At 38.5% G+C, this 21123-nt stretch overlaps 5 protein-coding genes and 3 long non-coding RNA genes across 8 annotated transcripts; 7 read left to right on the top strand and 1 right to left on the bottom strand.

Moving 5' to 3' along the window:
- Positions 1–1151: 1151 nt before the first annotated feature.
- On the top strand, positions 1152–2875 carry LOC120661633. Its single transcript, XM_039940537.1, has 3 exons — positions 1152–1258; positions 2172–2261; positions 2361–2875. The coding sequence occupies exons 1-3, from the start codon at positions 1187–1189 to the stop codon at positions 2523–2525; spliced, it is 327 nt and encodes a 108-aa protein (XP_039796471.1). The 5' UTR covers positions 1152–1186; the 3' UTR covers positions 2526–2875.
- A 200-nt stretch (positions 2876–3075) lies between these two features.
- LOC120662866 lies at positions 3076–5220 on the top strand. The gene is made up of 5 exons (XM_039941927.1): positions 3076–3210; positions 3317–3487; positions 3597–3794; positions 3889–5006; positions 5127–5220. Exons 1-5 carry the CDS (start codon positions 3076–3078, stop codon positions 5218–5220), a joined length of 1716 nt encoding a protein of 571 aa, XP_039797861.1.
- Positions 5221–6790: 1570 nt separating this feature from the next.
- On the top strand, positions 6791–7386 carry LOC120662865. The gene is made up of 4 exons (XM_039941926.1): positions 6791–6889; positions 6990–7082; positions 7188–7313; positions 7372–7386. Exons 1-4 carry the CDS (start codon positions 6800–6802, stop codon positions 7384–7386), a joined length of 324 nt encoding a protein of 107 aa, XP_039797860.1. The 5' UTR covers positions 6791–6799.
- A 1277-nt stretch (positions 7387–8663) lies between these two features.
- Positions 8664–10936, bottom strand: LOC120662864 (protein FAR1-RELATED SEQUENCE 5-like). Its single transcript, XM_039941925.1, has 3 exons — positions 10686–10936; positions 9118–10590; positions 8664–8946 (listed from the first exon to the last, which is right to left on the bottom strand). The coding sequence occupies exons 1-3, from the start codon at positions 10934–10936 to the stop codon at positions 8664–8666; spliced, it is 2007 nt and encodes a 668-aa protein (XP_039797859.1).
- A 5496-nt stretch (positions 10937–16432) lies between these two features.
- On the top strand, positions 16433–17465 carry LOC120658974. Its single transcript, XR_005668898.1, has 2 exons — positions 16433–17153; positions 17230–17465. It is a non-coding gene; the product is annotated as an uncharacterized LOC120658974 (long non-coding RNA).
- A 112-nt stretch (positions 17466–17577) lies between these two features.
- Positions 17578–18643, top strand: LOC120658971. Its single transcript, XM_039937072.1, has 2 exons — positions 17578–17600; positions 17736–18643. Exon 2 carries the CDS (start codon positions 17757–17759, stop codon positions 18573–18575), a length of 819 nt encoding a protein of 272 aa, XP_039793006.1. The 5' UTR covers positions 17578–17600; positions 17736–17756; the 3' UTR covers positions 18576–18643.
- Positions 18644–18798: 155 nt separating this feature from the next.
- LOC120658972 lies at positions 18799–19691 on the top strand. The gene is made up of 3 exons (XR_005668897.1): positions 18799–18847; positions 19298–19499; positions 19591–19691. It is a non-coding gene; the product is annotated as an uncharacterized LOC120658972 (long non-coding RNA).
- A 122-nt stretch (positions 19692–19813) lies between these two features.
- LOC120658970 lies at positions 19814–20463 on the top strand. Its single transcript, XR_005668896.1, has 3 exons — positions 19814–20021; positions 20135–20207; positions 20315–20463. It is a non-coding gene; the product is annotated as an uncharacterized LOC120658970 (long non-coding RNA).
- Positions 20464–21123: the final 660 nt, after the last annotated feature.

The raw sequence follows: 21123 nt of genomic DNA, 5'->3' as shown, positions 1-21123 counted from the left end.
CATGACTGCAGAGTGCAGAGGAAGGGCGATCGTAGTGTCGTACCATGGGGCCGGTGGCCGGTGGCCGGCGGCGGGAGTCAAGCTACGGGCACGCCGGCCACCAGATCAGAGGCTCACGGGAAACCAAACCGGAGGCTATACTGCGCGTGCTGGTGCGGGCGCCGCGCGCGGCCAGCGTCGGAGCCGCCGAGCCAGGAGGAGAACTGGAGAAGAGCAGACGGCCCGGTCCGCACCTGGAGCTGACGAATATGCGGTTGACTGTCAGTTTCCAAACTCTACCAAACTCACGGTCGACGTGCGGCACGCTGCTTCGCATTTCTCTTTCTTGGCCCGTCGCGCACCTGGCCCAGCGGCCCATACTATTTTTCTTCTGGATCCCACTTTTATTGCCGTTGCCATCTATTTTTTTTTGCATCGCGCCCTTTTTTTTCATTAGCCGGCGCTCATTCCATTCCCCCATTTTCTGCTCGGTCGTATTCCATTGCGCCTGTTCTTCAGGTCTTTCTCCTTCCCCGCACAGTTTTTTCCCATCGCTTGCTCGCTCTCTCTCTCTCTCTCATTCTTCCTTGCTCCCCAGCGCGAGCCCTCATCCTCTCTCATGTTTGTATTTGAAGCGTATAACAGGGTTGGAGCAGTCTTCGATTTGGAATCAACATTAGTAAGAGGTTCGTGCCGATTCTCGTTTCCTTTTTATTTGATTTCGAGTTTGCGCAACTAATAACAAGGGGAGTAGTTGATTTGCGCAATTAGTAAGATGTTCGTGTCGCACCCATCATCTGCTTTGTTTAGTCCTAGTTATCGTCCTAGTGCTCCCGGTTTGACCTCTATTTTTTTCCGAATCTGAGCCTCAATCTGAGACCTAGTCGATTTAGGGAGTTGGTCGTATTCAGGTTTTATGGAACTCGCAGCCCTAGTATTTCCGCGCGATCTCGTTTAGTTTTTTGTTCGCTAGGCGCTCGATTTAGGGTTTGTACAGTTCCGCTTCGTTTGTTCGGTTTTGATTCGATTTTTTTGGTGCCTCTTTTCGATTACATGCATGTTTTGTTCGCCCCGCTGTCTTATGCTTCAACCCCATTACACCTGTTTCCAATCCTAGTGTATTTTTTTCAGTTGTATTTTTTGTTGAATCCTTTTATTTTTCTAATCAAATTTATTGCACTTTTTTTAATAGGAAAAAGCAGACGGCATGAATGTTATCAGCGAAAGCGATCCTAACGGATCAAGCAGTGAAGACAAAGCTTCTAATACTAACTCTAAGGTTGTTGATTATTTCTCCTTTTCATACTATTTTTTGTGTCACTTTTTTTTCACTACATATTTTGTTCGTGCTCAATTTTTGATATATTAATTTGCACCACATTTTTTTTCTGCTGATATACTGTTATTTTGTTCTTGTTAGGTTTAGATTCTAAGTATCTTATAATGAGTATTTTTTAAAGCGCTTGCTTCTGTTTTAAATTGTTCCTCATGTAGGATAATTAGTACTTACACAGAACTTTTTCTTACGTTTTATTTATCTTCTAAATGCCTATAACATTACAAATATTTCAGTATTCTCCTAGTGGTGGCATTTCTAAGTCTCATATGCCTATACTCATGGTTCTTTGCCTCGGAAAGCACAAGATTGACAGATTATCAGATTACCAGCTAGATTATCATGTGTGGAATTTTTGTTTTTGTGCTTATACCTTTTGCCCAGCTTATGAACCATCTATGAACCATCTGATCTCGATTTCACCAACTGGTCACACTTAATTTATTAATTAATTGGATTGCAGAAGAAAGCTTCTACAGTTTAATTCTTGCGATGCCGGCTTCTGAATGTGTCAACTCTACTTTTTTAATCAACCATTTAATTACGCTGCTACTACCTATGTGTTCTTTTACCATAGATGTAGTTGTGGTGTGGTGACATTCTACTAGGTGGCATGTGCCAAGCAATTACATAGAATTTTTCTTTTTTTTAGAGAACTGCAGTAACAGCAGCTGCTACTGCTTTTTTTAAGGTCTTAGTTATGATTAGGCTAATTTTTTTAACAAGGTCAACTTGGGGCAGTTTTTTAACACATGCAAAACCATGATATGGCTGGGCTTATATTTTTGTCTGGTACATCACATGCAGTACTTTTTTTTGTGTTATATGCATGTTCTTTTTTTTCCTTGTTTTTCAGGGGGGCACCTCAAATGGAAACGCTGATGCAAGCCACAGTGATAGCGGTGACAGTCATCTATCTCCGCCAAGCAAGCTAAAGAAATGCTCCGTATGTAATTCACCTGTGGTATTCTACTCCCCTCATACACACCTCTCTGTGTGTCGTTTTTTTATATTCTGTGTTAATTTGTTTTTTCTGCTTCCACAGAAATTTAGTTCTCAATTCAATATTGCAAAGATGGTCAAATTGATTGGAAGATTGACTGGTCCTAAAAAAAGATACAGTTACAAGCTGTGGGTTTGGTTCAATCCTCTCCCTCAAATGTACATCAATCCCAAATGCACTGGTCTTATGGATTGCCAAGCATTATGATCCAAAGAGTAGACAGTTCAAGAGTTTTGGCAGCTCATCTTTTAAGATTGATGCAGTTACTGTCCATCAGATCCTTGGTATTCCATTTGGAGGAAAGAAAGTCCCAAACAAATCATCTAGTTGTGCAAAGTCTGGCATTCTGAAAGATACAAATCAGCAAAACCAAGCTGCCAAAATTGATGACCTGATAGCTATGATCACCCCTCAGCTGAATGGTGACAAGTTTGTTAGGATTTTCTTGCTCGTAACTCTTGGCATCTTTTTGTGTCCAAAAAGTAGCGCCACAGTTAGTCATCAGTCCTATGAGAGCATATATTTTGTTAAAGGAATTAGAGATTATGATTGGTGCAGTTCTGTAGCAGATTGCTTGCACCTTGGTGTAATGAATTTCCAGAATAATGCAAGGAAAGGAAACAGTACTGCGAAGGCAACACTCGGTGGGTGTCTTTTCGTTCTTGTGGTAACTACGAACCTTTTTCTATTTAACAACTACCAGACACTCCAGCTCAATTTTTGACTGAACTTTTTTTCTCCTTTCTATTTTTTCCCCATGCAGGCTGCATATTTTGATTACTTGGTTGTGGATCGTACCATTATTCAACCAACTCTGCCCAGGATTCTTGTGTGGGATGACAATGCTATACTTAATTACAATGGTGCTCAGTCAGCAACCAAAGACATTCAGGTACCCCCTGTGTATTTTTTTTCATCATGTCAAAATTTATCTTCTATTTGTTTTTCATTCATTGTTTTTCTAAATTTTTTTTATGAATTAATGTTTTCTATAATAGTTCAAGAGAGTTGAGGACACACTATTCAATGAACACCAAATGGACCCTTCTACACTGCGTGGATTTAATGGGACAGATGTCACCAACGCTCCTCATGAACCTGGAACGCACGGTGGCAATTTTGCTACAAATGTCCAATATGGTACACACAATACCAATGAGCAACACGAGGTATATAAAAACACTAGTGACTTGTATTTCATTCAGCTATCCTTTTTTTCATATACATCATTTTTTCATTCTGATATAATAACTAATCTATACACAAACAAAAAAATAGGCAAATTCCCCAATGTCACCACTTTTAAGGCCAACCAGCTCAGTTCGTGGCCAGAGTTACACTGTTGATCTTGAGTCTGCACGTAAAGTGTTGCCAGGTGCAAGTCAGTTGTCACTGCAAGTTTTATGTGGGGAATCCATGCACCCAGATGTTGATGCATTTATAAAATCCACATTAGGCTCTGAAGCTCCTGCAGAGGTGCACATCCTTTTCTCTCCCCACCTTTCCACTTCATTCAATTCTGCCTAAAATTGTGGCTCTAGTTTTTTATTTATACATTTTTTTCTCACAGGTGCACCAGCATTTGAGGATCTTGTGCTTGAGTTTTTTCAAGGATTCTGTTCAGCAATATGTCAAATCTATCGAACCTTTGCTTGTGAGCCAGTGTTGTGATATGGTGAAATCTTTTTGTACTGGCTTGGAGCAATCAAAAACTGCTACTCAGAATGTTTCTAAGGAAGCCTCCAGAGCAGCTTTATTTCACACACCAACAGCTGATCCAAATAGTGCAAATGAAGTCCCAGCTCAGACTGACATGCATCCATGCAGTAATTCTCCCGCCCCCAAAGATTCAGCTACTGTAAATGAAGCAGCCATTAACACCACAAACAACTTGCAGCAAGCCAAGTCCTTTGCTTCCAGAACCGAAAATGGCCACAGTGATGAGCAGCAGGCACCCAGTCCTATTGTCATCAGTAAGGAAATGTCACCAGTTATCTCACCAACCTCCCAGATCATCAAAGATGTTGTTGGTGATTTATCATGCACACACGATGATGATTCCAATGCTACACGCACAAATATTGATGGTTCTGTTCTCAGGTCAACTCCTTCTTTAGCACATCCTGAACAAGTTGATACTGGTCTACTTGGAGACAAAAAGGCCATTTCTGATGTTGTTGTCAGGCAAACATCTGACGGGTCTGAGATGGAAAAGAAAGGGTCTTCAACAATGTCTCCAGCAAACCACACCACATCTGAGAGTCAAGTTGATGCTCATTCAATCAGCATTTCAGCTGGGAAATCAAAAAGGAATAGCCCCCTGGCTGCTAATATTTCTGGTACAGAGCTGTGTGGATCACCAGTCAAGAAACTAAAAGTTGCTACAACTAAGTCCTCAGATGATGGAACATCAAAAGATTCAGTAACCAGTGTGCATAGATCTGAACCAAATACAGATGTTCCAGCGACATTGACAGAGACAACACCCCTGGAGATTGTTTTACCAGAGACAAGTACAAAGACAACCATGAAGGATCTTTCTGGATTGGGCCATAAGAAACGTGCTTTGAGGATTCTGGAATCATTCCTAAAAGGTGAGAAGGCAAAGGCTCCAAAAGTTGTGCTCTCAGAGTTTGAAAAAGAAGTCTACCACATTGCCACAAAACGGATTAGGGATACAGATCCCAAGTAAGTTTCTTTTTCGGTTCCCCAATGGCATAGAATAGTTGTTATCATCATTTTTTCGCGCTGCAGAGATAAAGGCCCTAACATTTTTGTGCTACTTTTTTTCTTCAATTTTGAAAACAGTCCAGAATGTGTGCAAATTGGGCGAATGTCTATCACTGTCAGAGAGTTTGGTGATACCATGAGGCCAAAGAAATGGCTCGGTGAGGAATGTTGAGTACTCTATCCTGCCTGTGATGAGTGAATTATCAACCGTGCGGTGTGATCGTTCGCTTGGTCTTTGGTTGCAGGTACACGGGCGTCAAGTGTCGACGGAGAGCTGCTGTGGAGGAGCACAGGCCGGGCGGCAGCTGTGGCATACACTCCTAGATCGAGGGCACAAGCGACGACGGAAGGCGGGTTTCTTGGTTTGCGCCACAAAACCAAGCAAGCGGACGGTGGTTGAAGACGCCAAGTCGTGGAGGCACGGGCGTCGGTCTCGGGACTAGCGAAGGCGACGGGCGTCGACGGCATTTAGGGCCTCGCTGCGGGCGAGGAGGTGACGGGCGTCGGGCGGCGTCTAGGGCCGTCAGGAGGCCGAGGCGGGAACGGCTTCTAGGGCCACGGCGTGGAGGTGAGAATCTTCCCGCGCGTGGAGTTTTGGTGATTTTCTCAAAACCGGCCATCTACCCGGGTTTCGCGGACCCTCAAAAATTGCGGACCGGATCTTCGTCAACGTGGAGGCATCACAGGGAAGACTTCGAGTCGAAGAAAGAAACTCCACCGTTGATTGAGGACGTGTACAGGGCTGCTGCAGACCCGACCGGTCTGACCGGTCTGGCCGCAGCAGCTGGGTATAAATACCCCCACCAGCCCGTGGCTGGGTGAGTCTCTTGAGCCTTTTGAGTCATTTTCGATTTTTCCTTCCCCTCCCCCCTGCTCCAGGTTAGGGCCAAGGTCTCCAACGCAAAGGAAGGTTAGATTATAGCTAATCTCTCCAATCTAGAGGGTGGATGATGGTGTGGTAGGCTCTAGTCTTTGTATAGGTGAATTCCTCTGAGATTAATGAATGAAATTCGTTTGAGATTCACCTTTGGGCACTGAGTATCCGTCCTCCCCTTTCTCTTTTGCGTTTTGGACTTGATTTCTCCTTTTTTGGGATGTTTCGTGTTTAGAGGAATCAAGCCCGTGAATTCGTGTTTTGCCGAACTCTTTGTGATGATTCCTATGCATCTAGCCTAGTGCCAAACCCCCTGGAATTGCGAGTTCTCACGAATTGGAGTTTTTGTGTTTTTGAGAAAACCCCAATCCACTTTGATCTTCCCCCGAATTCTCAAGATCCTTTAATCTTTTGGGAGAGATCTCTTGGGGATATGTTCACGGGACAGATGTGAAGGTATCCTCCAGGTTTCATTGGATTTGGACTTCATTTGCTCGAGATTCAACATTTGAAGCTTTGTTTGCGGGCTGTCTGGGAGCAACCGGTCTGACCGGTCGGTGAAACCGGTCTGACCGGTCTGGGATTTCAATTCCAGCCCAACCAGTCTGACCGGTCTATGTAGGCGGTCTGACCGGTCTGCGTCTGCCAGGTCTGCTGATTTTCTCGTTTGCCTCCGAGTTTTCGCTCGCTCGTTCTAGGGCTTGTTTGTGATGGTTTAGCTCCTTCATAGCTATTCCAAACTTCACCTAGAACTCTTGAAGGCTTATGGTGATTTTGGGATATAGGCCGACGGATCGATTTCAGAAGAAATTTTGATCGGCTCCCATTCACCCCCCCTCTGGTCGCCGGTTTCGGTCCCTCACTCGGCACATTTGTGATGAACGTATTCACTGAAGCACTTATGCATGATCAAAGCAAAGTTTCAAAACCAAAAATAACCAAGGGCTTCTTGACATCTGCTGAAGTTGTAAGTTAATTATTCACTTTTATTTTTTCCTTTTTTTTTTCTCTTTTTTTCTTTTTGCAATGTATGATTGACTTTTAAAAATTGACAATTTTTTTACTAGGATCACATGAAAATAAATGGTCTTGACATTGAACTGCTTAAGAAGAAGCTCCATCATTCCACCATCAAATTCAGTTTGAATAAAGTTGATATGGTTTGTGTCTTTATTCCGGATCTTTTCATATTCTTTGTGAGGTCATATTTTTATCACTCATTTTTTCTATTCTGAATATTTTTGTTGTCTCCTTTTTTTTCCCAGGTTATGATTCCTGTTCTACATGGTGGCCATTGGTGGCTTCAAGTGGTAAACATGAGAGACACTCGTTTTGATGTGTTAAGCTCCACCAAATTAACTGATGAGATGAAAGAAGTTACTAGCGCTGTGGTATGCTTCCATATATTCTGTCAAACTGTATTTCTGTTGATGTATTTTTTTATACTAGAGTAATCTGATTTAGATGTCTCATATTTAGTTTGTTTTCTTTTTTCATTGCAAGTATGTATTTTTGATTAGTGAACAAATTTTGTTTTAGCATGAATTTTTGGTTCTCATAACCCCTTTTTTTATTTTCTTTCTGTGTTCAAATTTATAGAAAACAAATTTTGTAAGGGCCTTTCAAGCAATGTACGATTCAGACGGGCGCATAAACATAGCTGATTTCAGAACAGCCTACCAAGATGCACCACAGCAGAGTTCAAAGTACGCATAATATATATCTTCATATATACATCTCCTTCTTTTGTTTGTGTGGAGCTAACACACATCCCCATGTTCAAGCCTAATCCTTTTTTTCATTTCTTTTTTTTTGGCAGTTTTGACTGTGGAATTTTTGTTATGAATTTCATGAGGTCATGGAATGGGAGGAGGGCGGCTCCACTTGATAACATAATGTCTGATTTCTTTGTTTTTTGCACCCATATATTCTAAAAACATTCAATGTAATGAATTTTAATGTTTTTATATTTATGGTCAAATGTTTATGCCCACACTGCAGGAACAAATGTATAATCTCAGAGCACAAGCAGCTGTTTACATGCTTTGTCACGAGGGCAATCTTGCCATCCTTCCAAGTATCAAGAAGCTTCTCAAAAAAAAACAAAGGTAAGTATCCTGTCGTGTTTTTTTTTCACTTAAAAATTGAGCAGTACATAGCATCATCATACTCAGATATTGCATTTTTCTTTAAACACAACAATATCCTAAAAATCTATAGCTATAGACAATGTCTTCATGTTTGTATTATCAAAGAAACATCAGCATTGTTGTAGCATGTGTAGCAGCCGAGTTCACCTTCCCTTTCAGTTCAGCCTGTATATTCAAAATTTGTTTTGAAAAAAACGGTTACTTTCTATACTCATCTATTAGGACATTAGTAAAGATAGACAACAATGAAAGGAACTTCAGCATTGTTTGTAGTATCTTACTTACTTCAGCCTGCACATTCATTTTCATCTACTGTATTTCTTGTGATCAAAGGAACTTCATCATCATTGTAGTCTCTACATATTTTCAAAAAAAGCATATTAATATATATTTTGCCTCAACTGACCAAAATAATATATGGTCAACCAAAACATATAATTGTATAATCAATTTTTTGCACAATGAAATCACCTGTGGTAGCTGTAGCATCTTTCCAATTTCTAGGCATGACTTTTTGTCATGCATTGTGCTTTTACACTCACTGCACCTCTTCACTGTAGGTGCCTTTTTCACTTTATTTTTCTTTGCTTCCTATGCCCTCATCTGGTTTTCCACCTTCTCTCTAATTGGAATTTTTCTCTTTGTGTTCGACTTCTTCTTAATCACACGTGGGGGGTCTTTGTAGATTGGGGTTTCACGTGCTGGTTCGTTCTCTTGGTTGCTTCCAGCAGGGCTCCCTTGGCCTCCTATCATGTTCTCTGGGTTGGTTTGAGCATTGCCTTCAGAATTTTTTTTCATTTCTTCTGTAATTTTTTCCTTTAGTTTTTCAAACTCTGTAGCAAATAAAGTAACTGCCTTCTTGTCACCAGCAATGCTTGAACAATAGTTTGCAATGTCAACCATCATTATGCAGTATTGAATAGATTCACTTGCTTTGCTTCCGCCAACTACTAGGTCTTGACCTGTAGCTAACGAAACATCATGGTCTGCTCTTTTTGTCCACCTATACTTAACAAAGCTTTCTGGTAATACCAAAAGGTCTAACCTTTCAGCAATCTTAATAACATGACAACAATGAATGCCATCCCTATCTAGTTTCCTGCAAGTGCAACTGAACTCTTTCTTGTTATCTGCGACCTCCACAGTGAACAAATCTTTATGAAATTCAAGATCCTTGTACTCAGTTTTCCTTTTCACCTCATATAACCTTCCATTAATTATTTCTGCAACCCCATACGCTGTGCTGTTCCTGAATTCCTTTTGAATTTTCCTGAAAATTGCGTTTGTATATATCTTCGAAGCATCCTCCTCCAAACAATTGTATGACCATTGGTTGGGTTTTTTCAACTCAGAATCAAATCTGCACCTGTCCAACGATGACAAACTCTTCTCCTGTATGTTTTCATAAGCAGCAAAAAAATTTACAATTGTGTCCTTATGGGCGACATATCCTTTGAACATTGCATTTGTGCTCTCACTTCGTCCAGTAGTACTTGAAAAAGGGTAAAAACAGTCCATAAAGTATGCTGGCACCCAGTACCTCCTTATGTTATACAAGTAATTTAATCTGTTGTTGTCTGTAGCATTGTATTTTGTTAGAACTTCATGCCACCTTTGCTCAAACTCACTTGGTGTGAATGAGTCCTTCACAGCTCGTTTGATTTCTCTGTACAAACCTTTACGAGCCTTAAAGTATGCATACTGTTTCTGCTTCATTACCTTAATGATATGCCAGTAGCAGAACCTTCGTACTGAATATGGAAATTTAGAATTCAGTGCAATTGCAATTGCCTGGTCCTGGTCTGTTATTATTGTCTTTGGTATTTTGCCATCATTAGCAGCCAAGAATGTGTCAAACAACCACTCAAAACTCTCAGCTGTCTGATCTTTCAGAAGACCACATCCAAATAGAATTGTCTTGCCATGGTTGTCCACTCCCACTATTGGTGCAAATGGCATGTCATAGACGTTAGTGCTAAACGTGGTGTCAAATGATATGTACACTCCATAAACCTTGTAGTTTGACCTGCCAACTGCATCTGTCCAAAACACACTACGTACTGTTCCATCTTCATTTGTCTGCAAGCTATAGTAAAATCCTGGTATTCTCTTCTGCCTATCTTTGAACAATGTCAGCAACTCATCAACATACTTGTTCCTATGCTTCTTATTTTCTTGGCTTTTCAAATTTGTGACATCTCTTGCATCGAAACCCACAGCTCGAAGATGGATCCTCAGCATTCTGAATATGGACATTACTTTTCTTGGAGGCACCCTGCTGTTCTGCAATATTTCGATAAACTTCTTCTCAGCTGGTGTCATGCTTTTGTGGCATTTCATGAAATGAACAAGCCATTTTGATGGGGCTAGTTCATGGTTGCGCTCCAAGTTGAGACCAATAATCTTCCACTGGTTTGAATCTAGTTTCACACGCATTGAGACTTTGCATTCTGTGCGCATGACAACGTTGCTCCTTCGCTTTCTTCCTGGGTCATCATTCAGCACACCTCTGCCCTGTCTGTTGCACACAAACACCTGTCTATGTAACAATCCAGTCACTCTTGACTTGTATGTGTGTCTTTCCTGATTGCAAAACCAATCTTCCTAGCATACACTTTAAAGAAATGATATTCCTCATCTTTACTAGCAAAACACATGCCAATTTCTGGTTCTTTTGCGTTTTCTATTTCAGTCAGTGTTGGGTAGTTGGTTTCATCAAACATATTGTCCATATCTGTTTCTTCTACGGCATCATCATCTTCTTCTAAAAGTACATCTTCAGCAATGTCATTGCACCACAATTCTGTGCTAACTGCATGTATTCCACCATCATCTAGCAAATCATCAACTACTTGCACATTCATCACGTGGCCTTGTCATTCACCTTCTCCTTGCTTAAAGCCCTCACCCTCCACTGCTTGTATTACCTACAGGAAAAAATGCACTGAAACACTTTTTTTTATTTGACAGTGATTTAATTTGCACATAACTTCATTTCCAAACCTCATTCAAATCAAAATGTTTTGAGTTCAGATCAAATCCACGGTCAACTGCACGTTGCACTTCTTGAACAACTCTTTATGTAGGTCTTCCATCCTCGAGCAGCATAGCTTCGACTTGTGCCAAAGCTTCATTTCTTTCCTTCTCGCGACGATCATAAACCCGATTCGCAAAAACCTGAAAGAAGAACATTACTTATATCTAGTGTGCTGTAATCTGTGTGTTTCTTCGTGTTTATTTCCTAATCATAGAGAAACAAACCTGTACAAATTTTCGAGAAACATATTCAACATCCATATATTAGCTTCATCCATGTTTTTCACAAACACTTTTCCTGCATATGAAAATTTCACTTACAGTTCAGTTTTACCTTTTTTTCCTTAGTAAACACATGCATTTTTGATCAGTTTACGATTTTGTTTTCCACAGGTCAGAAGATCAAGTAAACAAAGGAAAAAACTACCGTATGAGAACAGCAATGCTACAGAATTAAGGATGTCTGTAAGGCTTGTAAGGTGAACAGCAATCCGGCAGTTCTACTGTTCCTTTTTAATGGATACTTTTGATGTGCTATGTGTCTTGGTGGCGTCACATGTTGTGAATAGACTAGATCCCCGGACATATGTCACAAACGAAATCATGCTTTTATCACAAGAACATAATTCTATGCCTTTGTGTTAACTAAGATTCATTTCTCTGTCAAATCTTTTATCCCGACATTTCAAAGACGTACCTGGGGCGCTCTCCTTGTGTATCAAGGGAAAATAGTAGGGGCGATCATATTTTCCTTGTGGCCGCAAGGAGAAACCGGGCAGCTGAGGGGATGTAGGATTCTTTTTTGCTGCGACGATTAGCCGCCGCAAAGGAAGCGCACGAGACTACTGCCGGCGATAGCACGACGGTTCGGGGAGGCGGCGCGGCAGGCGAGGCGGAATGGACTGGATCGATGGAGTTTTCTTAGGTTTTGGGTGTTTGTTTTTTCTGCCTCCCATGACAGAAAGAAATCATGGGCCTTACACATTTTCTTATTGACAAGCACATTTGTGAGACAAGTCTGCTCGGCCTTTTTTTTATATACAACAATTTGGGACCATCTAACTTTCCAAGTTTTCTCCATTCATTAATTTTTACGGACAAACTTTTTTTCAAAAGTTTTTTTCCGTTCAATTTTTATCACTCTTTTCCACAACAAAGTATACAATATTTTGCATCTTACCTCTTGAAATTTTTTCCTTTTCCAAAATTTCTATGTATCTTATATTTTTAATAAAATTATTCTTTGATAATTTTCTCTCTCTTATTTTTTCTACAAAATCATCAAATCAAAAATTTTAGTTTAATTAAATTTTTTTACCTCAAAAGTTTTCTAATCATCTCTTTTTTCCCTGTACGAAATGTTTTTTGTTGATAATATATGCTTGTTCAAAAAATGTTTACTTTCAAAAAAAAATTCATATTAAAATTTTCTAGTATAAAATTTTGTCCTAAACTTTTTTGTCCTGCTCTTTTTTTGTTGACAATAGTGCTTCTTTAAAGTTTACTTTAAAAAGTTTCCTTATACAATATTTTTTCATCTTACCTCTTGAAAATTTTTCTATCCAAATTTTCTATCTATCTAATTTCTTTTTTTAAAAAAAAATTCTTTGAAAAATTTTCATTCCCTAATTTTTCCTACAAAATCATAAAAATTACATTAATTATATTTTTTACCTCAAAAGTTTTGTCATCATCTCTTTTTTCCCGTACGAAATGTTTTTTTGTTGAGAATATATACTTGTTCAAAAAAAATGTGTACCTTCAAATTTTTTTCCTGATTAAAAGTTTCTAGTATAAAGTTTTTTTCCTCAATTTGTTTGTACTGCTCTTTTTTTGTTGACAATATGCTTCTTGAAAAAAGTCTAATTTAAAAATTTCCTCGTTATAATTTTCTAGAGCAAAATTTTTATATATCTTTTTTGCCCACCCTTTTTATTTGTTTCTCATCTTGTTTTTTTCAACTAATATTTTTTCTACTTATTTTTTTAGAAAAATATCTTTTCCAGATTGTTTTCATGTTATCAAAATGTTTCCTTGAAAATTTTTGTCTTAATATTTTCTCTTAATTATATTTTATACCCAAAGGTTTTGTCATCACCTTTTTTTGTTATCAAAAGTTTACATTAAATTATTTTTTCTTATCATTAAATGTTTTTGCCCAATCAATTTTATCCAACAGTACAATATTTTTGTCAACATTTTTTTGTTTTGTCTTTCTTCGTTCTTCACCAAGACCATATACTTTTGTATAATGGTTTTTTACTATATAATAAGGATGACCTGCCATACTGATTACGGTCAATTACGTCATAGTGTCATTCTCGTCCTAATTGATTAGGGCCAATCTTTTTGAACAAGACACAATCGTCCCAACTGGTAGAGTCAATCTCGTTTAACTTCTTGCCATACTCATCCTAACTGATTAGTATCAGTCACGTCATACTGTCATACCCGGCCCAACGATTTAGGGTGCTCTGGAATTTTTTTAGGGTTCGACTCCATGGCCATATACTTTTGTATAATGGGTTTTTACTATATACTAAGGATGACCTACCATACTGATTAGGGTCAGTCACATAGTACTACCATTCTCGTCCTAACTGATTATGATCAGTCACGTCATACTGTCATACTCGGCCATATACTAACAGTGACATGCTATACTGATTAGGGTTAATCACGTAGTACTGCCATTCTCGTCCTAACTGGTTAGGGTCAGTCACGTAATACTGCTATTCTCGTCCTAACTGGTTAGGGTCAGTCACGTCATATTGTCATACTCGGCCCAACGAGTTAGGGTGCGCTAGATTTTTTAGGATTCCGCTAGATTTTTTTAGGATTCTACTCCATGACCATATACTTTTTGTATAATGGGTTTTAACTATATACTAATGATGACATGCTATACTGGTTAGGGTCGGTCATGTAGTACTGCCATTCTCGTCCTAACTGGTTAGGGTCAGTCACGTAGTACTTCCATTATCGTCCTAAATGGTTAGGGTCAGTCACGTAATACTGCCATAGTCATCCTAACTGGTTAGGGTCAGTCACATCATCCTACCATACTACGACCCAACTGATTAGGGCCAATCATTTTTACACTAGCCATAATCTCCCCAACTGATTAGGCCCCACCTCGTTAACTTGCCATACTCGGCCCAACTGATTAGGGTTAATCACGTCATACTGCCGTACTTGGCCCAATGAGTTAGGGTGCATACTTTTTTGTTGACAATTCATGCTTCTTGCAAAATGTTTACTTCAAAAGTTTTTCCTTGCTAAAATTTTCTAGTGCAAAATTTTTACATATTTTCTAGTGCAAATTATTTTTCTTTTCCATTAAATATTTTAGTGCAACAATTTTTTACTAATTTTTTTTGTTTCTTTAAACTTTTTTCACGCTAATCTTTTTTTTTTGCCCAACGAATACTTTTCAACTCTACAATATTTTTATTTAAAATTTTCCCAATCAATTTTATTGAACATAGTTTTCAACTCTACAATATTTTTATTTAAAATTTTCCCAATCAATTTTAATGAACAGTACAATGTTTTCGTCAACATTTTTTCTTATATTGTTCTTATAGTAATTTGTTTCCTAATAATTTTTTTTGTTCTTATATTGTTCTTATAGTATTTTTTTCACCTGTCATAATTGTCCCAACTGATTATAGCTAATCTCGTTAACTTTTTTTTTGCCATACCCGACCCAAGTTATTAGAGTCAATCAAGTCATACTTGTGTGCAATCTTCTTTTTTATCGATTGTGTCAGAAGACTCAACCTCCTGGTGATGGTCTTGCTAGTGCGGGTCTTTTCACACAAGTGAACTTACTTGTCTGGAATCAATGGAGGCAAAGGTTAAACTTGGGCGTACATTAGATTCTTTTTCAGTTATAACTTTTTGGTCTCTTTAACTCTCTGTAAAGCAAATAGGGGGGCTTGCCCCCCCCCCCCCACACACCACCTCCCAGGAAAATGCATACCTCACAATGTCCACCAACGTGTCGTAGCATCAAAATTGAGAAGCAACTGCATTATCTGAAGATTTTATATACATGTTACCTCTGTATAATAGTAGCGGACAACCAAATGTGTGCTCATCCGCAAGCTGCTTCCCAGAAAAGATGAGCCTTTGATTAGTCCCAAATTATTTTCAACAAGCCATAATCGTCCTGGGTCAGATCACATTTCTCTTTCCCCGACTAATTAGGGCTATTTTTTTAGACAAAAAACATGATTATATTTTTTATGTCATAAATTTTTTCCTCAAAAAAAATTCTGACATAAAGTTGGTCGTCCTGGGTCAGATCACATTTCTCTTTCCCTGACTAACAACATTTCGCACCGCCTCCTGATCCGTCTCCCTCACCATTCCTGGCGACGGGGCGCGGCGGCCGCGCTGCTCCCTATAGCGTCGAATCTTCGGCAACTCCGGTAGCGGTTACTATCATTCGCGTTGTTCATGGGTAAGTCAACTCTCTAGCTGCACCTCCCCCCCTCTCCGTGTGCCTAATTTCTAGCAGGCTAGCTCTCCGCACTCCATGACTCGCCCCATATGCCGTGCGAGTGCTCCAAACTCTTGCTACTGGCTAATCCCTTTTCTTCACCTTCTTTTCATACTTTTTAGTACAATTTTTTCACACCCATCGTCGAACGAACTGATGCAAGGCTTCGAATATGACAAACCCTAAACGAATCTAGTTTGCTTGGGGGTGGCCGGGGTGGGGGTGGGGGGTTGGGTGGGGGGGTCGGGGTGGGGGATCTGGTGAATTCAACCAAATCGAGGTTCACAGCACTCCTTTTTTTTGTTTTGTCACCGTAATTAGTTTATCATCTAAATGTTGCTGTATCTAACAGTTTCCTTTCTATTAGTAACTCCAAGGGAATTTTATAGTTTTTAACTGTATGGTACTTTTTTTTTGCACATTCATTTTTTTTGCATCATCAATATCATGCAGGTAGTTACAGTTATCTTAATTTTCAATCACTGAGTTATATGTTGGTCTTTTTTTTTGACATACGGAATATCATTGAGTGATCTGACATTTCTTTTACTGCACTTGTCAAAACAATTTTTATACATTCATGCTACAACATTAGTGATTCAAATAGTATCAAATATTCTCACCTTTTTTCCCTATGATCTTCTATGTATGCTGCAACTTTAATAAATTGTTTTTCGAATCTTCCATGTATGTTCCATGTTTTTTTTACCTTATATCTTTTCATTGTTATAAAGGTCACCAAAAAATGAAGTCAGCAACAGCACAAGTTGACTGCCATACCAATGTTGATAAGAGGATTGTCGAAGATGAATTGGTACAAAAACCCACTCATATGATATTTTTTATATTCACTTTTTTTTGCATATCAAATGATTGGTTTATATTATTCAATCTTTTTCCTCTGCTATATTTATTAACAGCAATCTTTCACAACCAAGTTATCATTACAAAAGTTTCTTGAAGTTACTGCTGCACTGGATTCAAAACAGAAGGAACTTGTCAAAAGCATTGGGTTCCATCATCTACTGGACTTGGCATGCAATAGTTTGCCGAAACAAATCATCTTTTGGCTTGTCAATCATTTTGATACCCCCACAAGGACATTTTTCTTTCCTAATGGTCATAGTTTTACACTATCAAGCCAACACATACATCATGTTCTTGGGACCCCAATTGGTGGCCAACCTCTCCCCAAAATTTGCAGTGAAGATGCAAAAAATCTTGTTCAGCAGGAAACAATTTGCCAGGGAAACCATCCAACTATCAATGATCTGAAAGCATTAATCACCCCTGATCTTGCTGGTCATAAGTTTATGAGAATCTTTGCTCTTTTTGCACTAACATCTCTTCTGTGCCCAACCAGTAGTGATTGTGCAAGCCCTGAGTTTTATGAAGCTATATATGAGCCAGAAAAGATCATTTCATATGATTGGTCAACTATCATCACAGACAAGCTTGTGTCATCTATTTCCAAATTCCAGCAAGCTCGCAAACAGTGCACTACTGCTTCATTAGGGGGCTGCACAATCGCAATACTGGTATGTTGCAAAAACGTATATATGCGTTTCTTGTTTCCTTCACAATGCCCCTGATTTTTTTTGTCTCCTTCCACAGATAATATATCTTGATCTTCTTGATACCTCAGAGATAAGCCTTCCAAATTATATGCCTCGTCTAAGTATTTGGTCACCAGAAATCATTATGGCATATGTTGAGCTTGACAAAATGAATGATGATGGCACAAATTTTGGAAGAATCCCTGTATGATTTTCTTACACAGATGTCTTCAGTGCATGTTTCATCTTTGTATCAACTATTTTTCAAAGAAATTTCAGCATATGTTTTCCTCATTTTTTTGGCAGCTGAGAGATATCAGGAGGTCATGTTTTTTCACTCACTATCCCATCTCGGATGGCATTTTCATCGATACAAACAGTGACATGGAACACAAGTTGTCAATTCTTCCAGAGGACTATTACACTAAGGTCAATAGTTCACAACCCACCCCCCCCCCCCCCGTTCCTTACACACCATCTTCTTTTCTGTTCATTCTGCTCTAATGTACAATAATGCTATTCTTTTTTTTAGCTATTTATTTATGCTTTTGTTATTTTTCATAGGCAAGGAAACAGTTACACCTAATGTACAATGAATCATGGAAACATTACATCAACTCAATGAAACCATTGTTGCTCTCACAGATAAGCCAAGCTGCAAGAATTATCCGCGACACAAACAACAGCTCCATGTGCAAATTGACAAACATTTCAAATGACAAGTGTTCCACCCAGGTTCCTGTTTCTTTATCAGCAATTGAAACTAGAGCAATTAGTGCACTTGCAGTGGCATTTGATCAGTCAAATTCAACATCTGCAACAACTTTGCAGAGTAATGATCCACATGACAATGGAAAAACCAAGTTAGTTACACCCGCTGAACCTCTTGATGCTGCAGTCAATTATGAAATGGCATGTCACAATGAGCATTTGCCTTCAAAATACATGCTCCCCCCACTAGAGTTTCAAGTCCCTGAAATCATTGATGCTCAAACTGAAGCTCTAGAAATTTTTGAGAATTTCATTGATGAATTGGAGCCAATACATTCAGAGGATGCTGTTGATATTTGCTCTAGTCAAACCTCTTTTATGGCAGATCTGCAGAAACTAATTTTTGGCACTCAGCAGTTGGATCTTGCACCACAACAGGAGTCAGCCAACCTCAGTGATTTTACCTTTTCATTAGTAAAATTAAGCATGGAGTATGGTTCAGTTGATGGACATTTACCTCCTGTAGAACAGAAAGTGCAGCTTCAAGGTGACAATGTTTCATGTCGGTCATCTTCAATAAACAGTGCACCATTGAAGAAAAGACCATTACCAGCATCATTGCTCAGAATGTCTGGTAGTGGTAGTATCAAGGAAGATGAAACAAGTGTGAAAAAACTAGATTTCCATCATTAAATGATTTGCAGCTAGAAAAGATCAGCAAATTGCTTGCAGCTCGCAAGAAGAAACTTCAATTTGCGACACCTCAGCACACCCAAGTCTTGGTTGATTCTATGGATAACAAAAAATCAGATGACCACCACCTATCAGAATCAGATATTCTCATCTCTACAGATTTTGTTCACAAGCATCCCACAAATGAAGATATCCAATTGAACAACTTGAAACACAGCACTACGACACAAGCTTCTCAGCACCTATTGCTGATTTAAATATAGACACTGATGGTATGTGTTCTGATCTTGATGACATGATCTGGAATGAGGAAACTATAAGACAAGTTGATGACTCAATTGCAACATTTAGAAACTCACAACAGACTCCAACCGAAAGCATGATACCAATGAATCCTCTTGTGTACTGCCATATCTTTGTTTCAATGCCTGTTCAAAGAGCTGTACACCAACATATTGTGAGCAACATACCGCCTCCCTTCCCTGCAAGAAGATATATATATATATATATATATATATATATATATATATATATATATATATATATATATATATATATATATATATATATATATATATATATATAGCTGCAGACATGCATAATATCCCCCCCCCCCTCCCCACCAAGTGCCCTGCTGTCCCTGTTTTCTATTCATTTATGATTAACATACATCTAATATACATTTTTTTTGTTCTCTTTCTCTATTCATTACCCATATAAAGCCCAAGGATTGTCAAAATGGTTTCTGTCAATTGGGTTGATCATCGGACATTTGGTCTTTCAATGCAAGTATATGGTTCTGTATCTCATCATGTCATGAACATCATGGGTGTTGCTATCATGGAAACGCAGTACACAAAACATATTCGCGGACTCTTACACGATGATGAGTGCGGCAAGCTCATCATCCATAATGACTTAGCAGTAAGCTGACACGCTGCAGTAACAACTCTTTTTCTTTTTCTCTTTTTAATTTCTGCAAATTTTATTATGAATCAATGTATTTTTTTCACAGGTTATGCTTCAAGATACTGAATCGATACCTGCTGACATAGTTGTTAGTCTTTCAAAGAAGAAAATTGGATTCAGACTAGACAATGCGGATTTGGTGAAAATAAACACAGTTTTTAATTATTTTGTTTTCAATTTTTTTATACACCTGAAAAATAAAACAACAACTTTTCACTTTTCTTTTTATTTTTTTGTTACTGTTGGTGTTTGTGCCCCTAAGAAATACAGCTACTAGTATATTGTTGTAGCCAATTTCAGAGATGGTAGATTCGAAGTCATATGCCCTTTCAAGGATATAGCAATAATACAATCAGATGCCTTCAATGTTATTTGCAAATTCAGAAAAGTCTTCAAAGCAGTTCATTCAAGATCTACAAGGGTTGACATATACGACATGCCCACTGTTTTTGGAAGTGTCTCCAACCAGACCAACCAGTTGAGTAATTCTCCACCGCAAGTCTATTTTTTCTGCAAAACCTTTTTTTTGAGTTGCTATGAATTTTTTCTCTCCACATAACATATTAGTAACTTTTTATATATCATGTCAGCAATGACAGTGGGGTTTTTGTTCTACAACTTCTTCTAGCGTACGATGGCAAGACACATTTCCACTTCAAAGAGGTTACTTTTTTGTTGTTGTTATTGTTAAATGTCTCCATGCTTATTTTTTAATCAAAAAGCAGCACCATTCTCTAGCTCAGTTTTTTGAACCTCCCGTTCATCAACAGGAGCATGCGAAGCCATTGCGTGAATCTATAACATATTATCTATGCACTCATGAGGAGAACGAATTGATCATGCCAGAAATAAAGGACATTGCAAGACAACATATAAGACCACTTTTTATCACTCAGAAATTTTGTGGAGACCACCTTTTTTTAAATATTATTTTTGTCATAGCCAAAATTTTGATGTAGCCTTTTTTTTATAAAAATAAAATAGGGAACTGAAGTTGAGAATTACAAAGCCATGGGTAAAAGGTAAGAAACGTTTTTGTAATTCTATTATATTCACAAATTTTTTTTACTTATTTTATTTTATTTGTTCTTATTTCTTGCTGAGCAGCACAAGCAGAAAGTAACTGTTCATCTACACGGCAGTCAAGAAAAAAGTTTTTTTGTCAGCTGAAAAATTTTTAGTTCATTTTTTTAAATGTCAGCTGTATAAATATTTGCTATGCTAAACAATATTTGGAAAAGATCATATATCTTATTCATGTATTTTTTTCATAGTTTTTTTAATGATCTTTTTATATGTGTTAATAAAATTGAAACAAAACTTACTTTTATCCCCCCACCCAAAAATACACCCTCATTCCCATGTTCCCGAAATATTTAGCTTCTCAAAAGAAAATCTGGAAGCAAGAAAGAGAATGAAAACGGCCCACTGAAAACAGCCCACAGAAAATTCAATCTGGAAGCAAGAAAGAGAATGAAAACGGCCCACTTAAAGACAAATACATGGCATGTTCGGAGGTGGACGTTGGTTTGCTGCATGTCAAATTCGGAATCGCGCGGCGGGGCTCCATTCCAGATAT

This window comes from Panicum virgatum, chromosome 2N (genome assembly GCF_016808335.1).
Source record: "Panicum virgatum strain AP13 chromosome 2N, P.virgatum_v5, whole genome shotgun sequence".
Lineage (NCBI taxonomy): Eukaryota > Viridiplantae > Streptophyta > Magnoliopsida > Poales > Poaceae > Panicum > Panicum virgatum.
Note: the sequence above shows the minus strand (reverse complement) of the source record. Positions and strands in the feature narration are given on the sequence as shown.

Excerpts from the sequence above, each read along its gene's own strand:
- LOC120661633 (XM_039940537.1), top strand. The coding sequence starts at position 1,187 with ATGAATGTTATCAGCGAAAGCGATCCTAACGGATCAAGCAGTGAAGAC. Across the intron at positions 1,259-2,171 it reads CTTCTAATACTAACTCTAAG|GGGGGCACCTCAAATGGAAA; the intron begins GTTGTTGATTAT and ends CTTGTTTTTCAG. Across the intron at positions 2,262-2,360 it reads GCAAGCTAAAGAAATGCTCC|AAATTTAGTTCTCAATTCAA; the intron begins GTATGTAATTCA and ends CTGCTTCCACAG.
- LOC120662866 (XM_039941927.1), top strand. The coding sequence starts at position 3,076 with ATGCAGGCTGCATATTTTGATTACTTGGTTGTGGATCGTACCATTATT. Across the intron at positions 3,488-3,596 it reads ATACCAATGAGCAACACGAG|GCAAATTCCCCAATGTCACC; the intron begins GTATATAAAAAC and ends ACAAAAAAATAG. Across the intron at positions 3,795-3,888 it reads GCTCTGAAGCTCCTGCAGAG|GTGCACCAGCATTTGAGGAT; the intron begins GTGCACATCCTT and ends TTTTTCTCACAG.
- LOC120662865 (XM_039941926.1), top strand. The coding sequence starts at position 6,800 with ATGAACGTATTCACTGAAGCACTTATGCATGATCAAAGCAAAGTTTCA. Across the intron at positions 6,890-6,989 it reads TCTTGACATCTGCTGAAGTT|GATCACATGAAAATAAATGG; the intron begins GTAAGTTAATTA and ends TTTTTTTACTAG. Across the intron at positions 7,083-7,187 it reads GTTTGAATAAAGTTGATATG|GTTATGATTCCTGTTCTACA; the intron begins GTTTGTGTCTTT and ends TTTTTTTCCCAG.
- LOC120662864 (XM_039941925.1), bottom strand. The coding sequence starts at position 10,936 with ATGAATGTGCAAGTAGTTGATGATTTGCTAGATGATGGTGGAATACAT. Across the intron at positions 10,591-10,685 it reads GAATATCATTTCTTTAAAGT|ACAGGGCAGAGGTGTGCTGA; the intron begins GTATGCTAGGAA and ends TGTGTGCAACAG. Across the intron at positions 8,947-9,117 it reads GTTATTAAGATTGCTGAAAG|CATTGCTGGTGACAAGAAGG; the intron begins GTTAGACCTTTT and ends CTATTGTTCAAG.
- LOC120658971 (XM_039937072.1), top strand. The coding sequence starts at position 17,757 with ATGTACAATGAATCATGGAAACATTACATCAACTCAATGAAACCATTG.